At 47.1% G+C, this 10,076-nt stretch overlaps 1 protein-coding gene across 1 annotated transcript; it reads right to left on the bottom strand.

The window, feature by feature from the left end:
- Positions 1–196: 196 nt before the first annotated feature.
- On the bottom strand, positions 197–7,702 carry LOC135823917 (uncharacterized). Its single transcript, XM_065336796.1, has 4 exons — positions 7,497–7,702; positions 4,559–4,851; positions 1,287–1,369; positions 197–945 (listed from the first exon to the last, which is right to left on the bottom strand). Exons 1-4 carry the CDS (start codon positions 7,564–7,566, stop codon positions 849–851), a joined length of 543 nt encoding a protein of 180 aa, XP_065192868.1. The 5' UTR covers positions 7,567–7,702; the 3' UTR covers positions 197–848.
- Between the last annotated feature and the right edge of the window lie 2,374 nt (positions 7,703–10,076).

The raw sequence follows: 10,076 nt of genomic DNA, 5'->3' as shown, positions 1-10,076 counted from the left end.
ACCCCCATACTCGTACACAGACAAAATTGGATATCCAGACACCAACGTGCTCGGACAAGTAACCGGAGAACCCTGTCAGAGCCGGAGCGAGTACCCGAATCACAATAGAGCTATGAGTTTTCAAGCGGGTAATCATCTATCCGCTGCACTCATTGCAACTCTAAATTATACGTTCTCCATCACACAACGCTATGCCTTCGTTCCTGTAAACCATTACACATAAATAGCCGAACGTACATGACATTGTATTGATATGGCACAAGTCATACAGAATCTGGTGCAGTGCTTTTAAAACGGGGCGCAGGCTTTCTCAACACACGCACAGATCTTGTTGTGAGAAGTGGCGCTCGAATGCCTACCCTAAAAATAATCCGGTGTGCATGTAGAAAACTGGTGAGCATTGTTCATAAAAACCTGTATCTACCGCTAGTCAACGAAGAAAATGTGCAAAAAAAATCGGTTATGGTAGTTCCCCACGTGTCCACTGTCCAAAGATGAATAAAAAAGCGACCGCAGAGCTGGCATGTCCATGAAACATGTTGGCACGACAACTGTAGCTACAGATACGAGACGTGTAGAGGCGCAATTGAATGCTGTGGCACCTAGGGAAAGCCAGAGCGAGCAAACAGGACGTCGGCAGACACACGACAGGTCAGGTTTTAATTGGCTATGTACAGCAATAACAACATACCTGTTGCAATGGTTCAGCAGAACAGATACTTTATAGAACAGCATCGGTTCATAAAGAGTGTGCCAGACGCAAGGAAGCAGAAAATGGCCAGCCAGGTCAGGACAGGGAAACGCAAAAGCGAAAGAACGGCATCATCGAGTCGACAGAGCGAGCGAAGCTACGCTCTTGACATGTCAAATATTGTCTCGTCCTCCTGGTCGTCCGCATTTTTGCCCAGGGGCTCCATTTCTTGTTTCTCACGTGCTCCGCGGAACCTGGACACACAACAACACCCACATACACATGCACGCATATGCACGTGCACCCACACACGTGCACCCACACACGTGCACCCACACACGTGCACACCCACAGACAAAGAGATGCTGTTGAAGGACTTCTTCGGCAGAACTGTAACAATTACACTGTCAACTGTTTCTTTCTTTCTTGTCTTATCTCCCTTGCGAGTTGGGTGTGAGATTGCTTTTTAAAATGTATAAAAAAACTATTGGGCGCAACAACTTCAAGTAGGAGTTCTACTGGAGTGTGTGTGTGAGGGGAGAGGCGCCCCCACCCCCACCCACCCACACATCCACGAACACACAAAACCACGTACGATCGTAATCTGTTACGCCTTCGTGACGACCGCCAACTTGAGAGCACAATGTAGAAAAACCCAATGACGCCTGCCACGATAATCTGCAGACAAGGACACAGACACGCATGCAGACAGCGAAAAATATACACACACACAGCTAAATAACAAGCCTTGGCGCTAGTGAACGACTGGTGCATGACAGTCATGACACGGGTTAGCTGATCCGAAATATTGTCCTCTGAGCGGACCCATTCAACGTCAACTGTAATGCCAGATACAGTGATCAAATCGTCGATGATCTGCAAACGACGCTGAACCAACGTAGCGTGAAGGCCACTCACTTTAACACGACGAATGTTGTTCAGCAACTGCGTCAACCAGCCATGGACTGTACGCGAATCAGTGTGCAAGACCACGTTCTTCACTGGCCAACACAGAGCGAGGTTGAGCGACTTGATGACGGCGTCTAACTCTGCTATGTTGATATGACGCTTATCATCGGAAGGTCTGAGCCAGGACTTGTCTTCGACGATAGCGCCGTTGACTTCCAGAACCGCACCCATGGCCAGGCCAGAAGCATCGCACCAAACGTGCCACACTGTGGTGTCATCACAGGGCACAGACCAGACACCATGCACAGGATCGTCTTGACGGACACGAGACTCGACCTCACGACATGGTTGCACGAGATGAGGCGGTACGAGGTCATCCCATTTCGATGTGTTCTCGCAGACAAGCCGCTTGATGTAGTTGCACAGCGGGCGTAACCAGGAACATACCGGGTAGTGACTAATCACACGGCCACACCAACTGAACACTTGACGACGAGTTGGTGACTCTGGCAACTTGAGGTCAACACCAGCACGACGTTCCCACGTGACTGTATCTTCGACATCAGAAGAGGACAGCTGTAGGCCCAACACACGAGCAGTTGCGAACTGCTCTGGCTCTTTCGTCTCAAGCCCATAGCTGGCGAGTTCATGGCGGACGATGTCGGTCTGGGCAGTAGGGACGTAGAGGTCGTCCACATAGTTGTCAACGTCGGCGTGATCACGGGTAATCCATTGGACAATCATGTCCAAGATCTTTGGCGCAACGTTCAGACCGAATCCCATGCGGGTCATGGTATACAACTCGCCTTTGTACACAACGGTTTGGTACTTGTACAGGGTGGGATGGATCCGTACTTGCAGGTAGGCTTTCCGGATGTCGAGAAGAACGCTGTCGGCACTACGTCCGCGCCAGTCACGGAGTTTCGCGTCACAAGCTGGAGCGGTGACACCGGGGTGGGACACAAGACAGGCATTCAGGGCACGGTAGTCCAAGCACGGCCGAACCGGCGTGGATGCCTTGTGCTGCTGACTAACGGCAAGTATCGGCAAGACAGCGACAGGCTCTCCGAATGCCTCGGAGTCGTACTTGACAAGCCATCCATTGTCCACCCACAACTTCATTTCTGAAGCAAACTGCTCCTCCTCGCTGACGCTTAGAGACTTCCGCGAGTACTCTCCAATGCCGGAACCAATGTGCTGCTCGGGTGCAACGCCACCCTTCCACGACCACTGAGCAATCCAATGACCACGCTCATTCGACCAGTTAGCTTGGCAATCATTCGCCTTCAAGGTGACTGTCGACTCGGACTCGGTAACATCGATGTCACGAGAAAGCTTGTTAGGCTTCCCAGATTCGGGTTGGGGAGATGCACCGGCAGCGACACCTGCCTGCTGACCAAACACAACTGAGGACAGCGTGCCCCCTAGACCGTCGTAACGTAGAGTGAGGCCACCAACCTTGCCAATGGTATCTGTGCCAATCAGGAAGTCCGTGTTCAAGGACGACAAGTTGGGCACAACGAGACAATCAATAGTGATCCGAGGCAAATGGACGGCTCCATCAAGTCGTTGCACACGTAGCGTGACGTTGCCAAGGATAGTAAGTGGGGTTCCGTCGATAGACAACAGCTTGTCCTGACAGGGAGAAACTGCAGCTGATAGGTTCAATCGGTCAACAACAGCCGACTCCACAAGTGTGCGAGTACAGCCAGAATCCACCACAGAGGCAAAACGCGTCCACGTACTAGACTCAGTACTGGGTTCCTGTACGTCCACGGCTACACGAACTAGGTCTCCACCCGATTTTGCCAGAGCAAGGCAAATATCCGTACATTCAGGCGGCGCGTGACCAGCAGCGACATTTCCAACTCGACTCTTGTTCGGACAGTCCTTGGAAATATGCCCTTTCGCTTTACAGGCATAACAGGTGACACTGGGCTTACGCTTCGGGCACTGTGATCTCACATGGCCCACGGCCTTACACTGGTAACACACGAGCAACTTCTTGGGCTGAGAGCTAGCAGCAGCAACAGCACCATGGGATTCTGGGAGTTTGGATGCCTGCATGACTCTGATTTGATTTGCCATATCAGTGACAGTGAGCTTCTGCGTAGCAGACGCCATACGAACGTGGTGACCAATATCAGCTGGCAAACCACTCAGGAACTGCTCAATCAGCACGGGATCTGAATTATCCGCAATCTTATGGCCAGACAGCGTAAGTAGGCGCTTCAAATCTGCCAGGTACGCGTCCACAGGCTCTCCATTCCGCAAAGCCCTTGACGTAAATGAACGGTAGGCAGCACCAGGCGTGGGGCAAAATGCCTGCTCCAGCGCAGATTTAATTTTTGCCGGCGATTTTTTGTCCTCGTCAGACAATTGAGTGACAATCGTAAAGGCTTGTCCACTCAGGAACAACGGAAGATGCTCAGCCTTGGCAGCGTCATCGGCCCACTTATTGGCCTTGGCTAAGACCAGAAACTTAGCCCAGAACTCATCAAAGTCGTCCTGTTTGCCCCGATACGGGCGAATAAATCCATCCAACTTCAAAGCCATCTTTCAGAACTTCCAACGGGTTTCGGCACCAAAGTTGTCGGGGAATCTCAAGCATGCACACAGAGTGCACCCGACACAACGAACACCTACTCAGTTCATATGGTTTACAAAGTTGAATGCATGATAGGATTAAAGTAACGGGAAGAGAAATAGAAAGTCGAAACTGTCTTCATGCCATTGCAATGATAATTACAACCACTGAACACCGCGGGTTGTCATACCAGTACAGAACATGACGAGCCTACCCCCACATACCACACTCCACGACAGTCCTAAAGGATCCAATTTGATCCAAAAGTCGTTCAACATGTTTATCGTCTGCTGATGTCACCACTTCCAAGCCCTACATACAATCACTACGGTATTTTTCATGAGTGGCTATGAACAGGCGTATATGCTTACCAAGACCATGGCACCATGCTTTAGACTCAGAGGGACACGGTAATAGTGCGATTCAGTTACTACAGGACCTGGTACTGTTGATACGACATTAGCGATAGCAGCGGTGGTCAACGTTGACTCATTGGTAGACTTAGGGTTCCCCACTGCGCCGGTGGCTTTCACCGCCACTGTTGACTTTCCTGGGTTGGCAGGTTTAGTCACAGCCTGACCTTGGTTCTTCGCTGCAGGCGTCGCAACAACTTGGTTCTGGCTCAGTTGGACATTGAGAGTCGGGGTTGTAACACCAGGTGCACCTGCAAAACATTCGCAACGCAGACGTACAACACCCAGTGTCTTCAGACATGAGAGACACAGAGCAACGTTCGTACTTTCAGGGAAAAACAAACTTGCTGGCACCGAAAGCCTACAAGACAGGGATGGGAGTCAGAAATGCATCTACTCTTGGACATCAAATCTGCTTGCTTTTGCATGTGTATCGCACAAATCTACGATCATCGCACAAAGAAATATACCAAGGAAGGGCTATACAAATACAGTCTAAAGGGCGTTTCAAAAGTATGGAGAACACGAAATCCACGAACACGGTGTACAGAACTTTTTGGAAAGCGGGTGCTTGTGATCCTATTGCTTGTTAATTTACATACTTGTACATATTTGCATGTAAGTTCTGAAATGTTCTGATGGTCCAGACTTTGCATAAACACTGTAGAATCCCTGGTCGCAACAAGAGGAACATGGCAAAAAAGCCGTAGAAAACCTCCAAGTGAATTTGAAGATTAGTGCAACACCAGAAGTTGACCATACTTGTCAGCAGCGAGCACCTTCTCACCACTACACTACCACTGGACACGGGGTGAGAGAGTTGCAATGTTATCTTATACATGTACAGGTACGTTAACAGTAGAGAGGTTCCGGGGTACGATTTTCCGTGCCAAAATCCGCATGGGCGATACGGATTTTTTCAAGGCGTGCTTCATACGATTATTCGGCACGAGAATCCGTGTGGACTGGCTTTCATACGAACCATACTTCGTATGGAGATTTTGCGTCATCGAGTGCCGAAAGATTTTTCGCGTACAAATTTGGTACGAGAAACATCGATTTTCCGCGGGAAGTTTTGATTTCGGTACAAATTTTCAAAATAAAAAAGGCATAGAGCGGGAATACGACGTGTTTGCGATCGTAACCTAGGCAATGACGGTAAACACATAAGTTCCGTACTCCGGAACATTTCACTGCTCGAAAACGAAGTATAAAAAATATGTAGCGCCTCTGCAGATTTTGACACGAAAAATCGTACTCCGGAACCTCTCCAATTCTTAAATACTCGAACAGTACAATTCAAGCTTGAAGGTTGAATATGTGCTCGAGTCAACTGCTGCACATAGCTAATATCATCACACCAGTACCGTGTGCCTGGCAAAATCAGCTCAGATGGCAAGGAGGACAGCCAGACAACACTGGACTGTTTAGAGCGCATACCGTAATCACGAACACAGAAGTCCATGCGCTCTTACGTGAGTTTTCTTCCGTTCCGGATATTTGTAAATTTTGAATGTCGACTGCTCTCACACAGAGAGACGCATGCGCTCGTAATTGTGTTACCTGCAACCAGTATGGCCCTTTGGTGGCTGACGGAGCATGAGCTTTGCGCCATGTGCACAATCGCATTGTTCCAAACTTGAGTCTTTCAAATGCACCCCCGCTACCTTCTCTTTTGGTATGCACCGGCAGCATAGGTATAAATACCCGGTATAAAAAAATTGTAGAACGGAAAAGGAAATAATTATAGATACGAGTTGAGAGTCACTCTCCATCACTGTAACCAGATACATCCGAGTTTCAAATCAGATACATCCGAGTTTCAAATCATAAAAAATTGTTCTCATTATGTGAGTTGTGTTCCAATCCTACGCCATGGCAAATTGTGTTTCGTTCGCCCGTAAAAGAGGCTTTGGACAACCCCCCACCCCCCTCCCAAAAAAAAACTGGCAGCATAGGTGGAAGTCGATCTACCGGCACCAAAGGGTTAAATCCTGTACAGATGGTAGTGTGGTGATGTCAGTGTCGCGGGACCAGGTTCACTTATAAGCCCATGCGCAGGTGAGAGTGGCAGTGCGCTTATACCCTGAAAAGGGCACATGCACTTTTATGTACGTCATTACGGTATAATTATAGTGTATCGTGGAACTGGTACTAGTATTCAACAGATCATTACGCCAAGGCTACGTCCTTTGTGCAGTTGGGACCACCTAGCCATATTCATCCCCACAGCATTTATTCCTATCGTATTTTTAGTCTTTTATAATTTCATGACAACGTTGACATCCGTGCTCCAAGCAAGTACAGTAGTCCAGCTGATGCAATTTACTTCTTTTCAAGCGGTCCACTTAGTGTGTTGTTAAGTACAAGTGTACATGTATCTCCAATTCTCCATAAGTTGATTGATAGTGCAATCCATTTGAATCATCACTTTTGTTCGCAGTATTCACCATGAAGAGCTTTCTCGTCCAGTATTATTTTTAGTTTGAAATTAAAATTCCGAAATCCACACGGAGCAGAAAATTTTGAAAACTCGGATACCATTCAACCGAGCAGTAGTCTGAAGAAGGAGAGCTTGAGCTTTCAGCTCCGCTTGTGACCGTGAAATACGTCAACCTGGAAGAATAGCGGTCAGCAGCCTACATAATAAAATACTCACTGGTCTCTGGGCGAAAGTAGAATGATGTTGAATAGCACTAAAACTTTCACTCTTACAATTACAACTACATCAGGACACGGAACAATTATAAGCAAGGCTTAGGTAAGACCATGCATGCTCGGGATTCTTTGTACCTACCAGATAGACACTAGAGGTGGGTGAGTGGGCAATTTTACTTCTAGGGATCATTTTCCGGCTTTTACATACAGACAGGTATTTGCCCAAAGAGCGACTTACCTTCTACGGTACAAGCGACCAGGAACGAGAGAATGAGGAGAGCCAACGGGGAGCCACGTTGCCTCGCCATGACTATAGCAGAAAATCTTACACACTTGTCCTGCACAGCTAGAAGAGTGAAGCGGTGAACACTCTTTTCTTTCTCCGACTAGTATTGGTACAAGCAAATGAACAATGCAGTTCTCGGTCTCATAATCCAACTCAACAGATCGGCTCTTTCAAAAAATCATGCACATCACTTCCTGACTGTGATGTCTGTGCATGTGTGACTGAGCTGAGCATGCACAGCAGTTGATTTCTTACACAATGTGATGACATCATGACTCGGACATGTCAACGTAACCGCGTTCAACGTTTTCTTTATTAATTTTCTACATAATTATGACATATGCATGCCTTGGTAAATGGTAGCACGTCGTCACCACGTGGTCACTGACATAAGTATTGCATAAACAAGTACTGAACGCCAAAAATAAGTATGGCTTATCCGAAGGAGAATTGGGCACTGATTCCGATGAGCTATGTCTCGAGCCGATCAGAGAAGAGGAACCGTGTCAAATTTCATAAATAACACCTTCCATATTTGGAAATTGGGCTTGATGACGTGCGTACTGCTTAGCTGTCACCATGCTGTGCATGCTCAGCAGTGTAATTGAATGGAAGAAAACAATTACTTTGGTGTTTTGCAGCTCTATTTCGTTCCCTGACGGTAACCAAATCTAGATGTAGGAATCTGTAGAGCAGGAGAGTGACACATGTCTTCCCGAAGGCTGTCCAGGCTGCAGTGGTGATGAAGAAGACACGATCATCACCCCGAGATCGATTGTAGCGAATTGGAAAACTCATGGTGAATTTGCTTCCACTCCAGGGCAATGTCGAGGTATGAAGGGTGCTTGTACTGCCTTCCAAAGAGAAGAGGAGATGAGCATGGCTGTGCATAGCTGTTGTTCTATGCCAACTTACCTACTCTTGCTGGTACCGTAGTGCATAATTGCAAATTTCGTGGACGAACAACTCGAGTCACTAGTGGCTAGTGAGCAACACTAACAGGTGAGATTTTTCAATTTGACAAAAATTGTTTTTGTTTGAGAACTGACAGTGGCAGTCATTTGACTCAGTAGGTGTCTCTCTGCTGCTTCAATCGACGAGGAGACAATAGTCTTTGTCTTGTTGTCCAGCGTCATTTCAGTTGTCCTCTTCCCCTGATTATTAGTAGGGCTGTGTTTTTTAGTAAAAAAAAAAAAAAAAAAAAAAAAAAAAAGTCGTAAAATGGCAATAAATAAGATAAATTGTGCACTCATAACAACAGCAAAATGAAGAAAGTTTAGTTCCATAACGTTTTCTTGTGACTGTCATCAGTGGAACGCCGTCACATAAAAATGTAATAACTAAAACACACACTTATATACATGTAGCTAATATGGTTTCAGGTAGAAATACAGCAGCTAACAAGTACAAAAAGCGAAGTTTGCACCTTTGCAATGTGTGAATATAGTGTATGTGAGAAAGGTAGTGGCAGATGAATGTGATACTGTGTGAATGAATGTAATGGTGCGTGTGTATTTGAAGAGTGTGAGTGATACAACGTTTTCTGTCTGTTTACATAGCACAGGGTCACGAGTACGAATATACACAGCTTCCAACACCTGCAATTGCTTGAAGAAACGTGCGCAACGAATAACACTAAACCAGGAATAGGCCTTGGCGGATAATGCCGGCAGAAAAATTGGCAGAATTCGGTACTTTTTCTGGTAAGTTTCATGCATGTTTGGTATGTGGATAAAGAAATGGAGCAGAATTCGAGGAATTGCCCGCCATAAGGTTTGTATGGTTCTGCCAATTTCGGTGCAAAAAAAAGCAGAATCTGCCACCTTTTCGAGCATTATCCGCCAAGGCCTAACCAGGAATCGTCAAACACCTTACGACATTCTGGACTGGACACCAAATGCTTGTACACTGCAGACTTCCTCTTGTCAACATCAAACTCCTCCTCATCACTACTCTCATCCTCCACCTCCATTCCAATGCCGCCGTCCATCCCATCGCACTCGTATTCGTCGTCATCAGTCTCCATCTCCTCGCGACACCGCTTCCCTCTCCTTGATTCGTTCTGTGCCATGCCTGTGCTTCCTCCTGCGTCTCCTTGCCTTGTGTTCTCCACTTGTCTCAGTCGTGCCTCTGCTAGTCTCTTGCTTCTCCTCGGTTCTGCTCTGTTTTCAAGTTGTTCCCCTTCCGCTCTTACCGTTGTAGCAACATGGTTTGTCGAGGAGCGACCGTCCGGCGGCCTCCCTTGCCGTGGTCCGATTTCCGAGGGGGGAACCAGATTAGTCTGCTCGTTCTCCATGGAAGTAGTTGGTGTTTCTGTTTCCGAATTGTGAGCCGTGCTAGGCACGTGTGAGCCGTGCTAGCCGTGCTTCATTCACACAGTATCACATTCATCTGCCACTACCTTTCTTACATACACTATATTCACACATTGCAAAGGTGAAAACTTCGCTTTTTGTACTTGTTAGCTGCTGTATTTCTACCTTAAACCATATTAGCTACATGTATATAAGTGTGTGTTTTAGTTATTACATT

The sequence above is a fragment of the Sycon ciliatum genome, chromosome 8 (genome assembly GCF_964019385.1).
Source record: "Sycon ciliatum chromosome 8, ocSycCili1.1, whole genome shotgun sequence".
In the NCBI taxonomy this organism is placed as follows: Eukaryota; Metazoa; Porifera; class Calcarea; order Leucosolenida; family Sycettidae; genus Sycon; species Sycon ciliatum.
This window is presented reverse-complemented; position numbering and strand designations above follow the sequence as displayed.

Coding starts and splice junctions, on each gene's coding strand:
- LOC135823917 (XM_065336796.1), bottom strand. CDS start 7,566: ATGGCGAGGCAACGTGGCTCCCCGTTGGCTCTCCTCATTCTCTCGTTC. Junction 4,852..7,496: donor GGTCGCTTGTACCGTAGAAG/GTAAGTCGCTCT, acceptor AATGTTTTGCAG/GTGCACCTGGTGTTACAACC. Junction 946..1,286: donor AGGCGTAACAGATTACGATC/GTACGTGGTTTT, acceptor TTGTGTGTCCAG/GTTCCGCGGAGCACGTGAGA.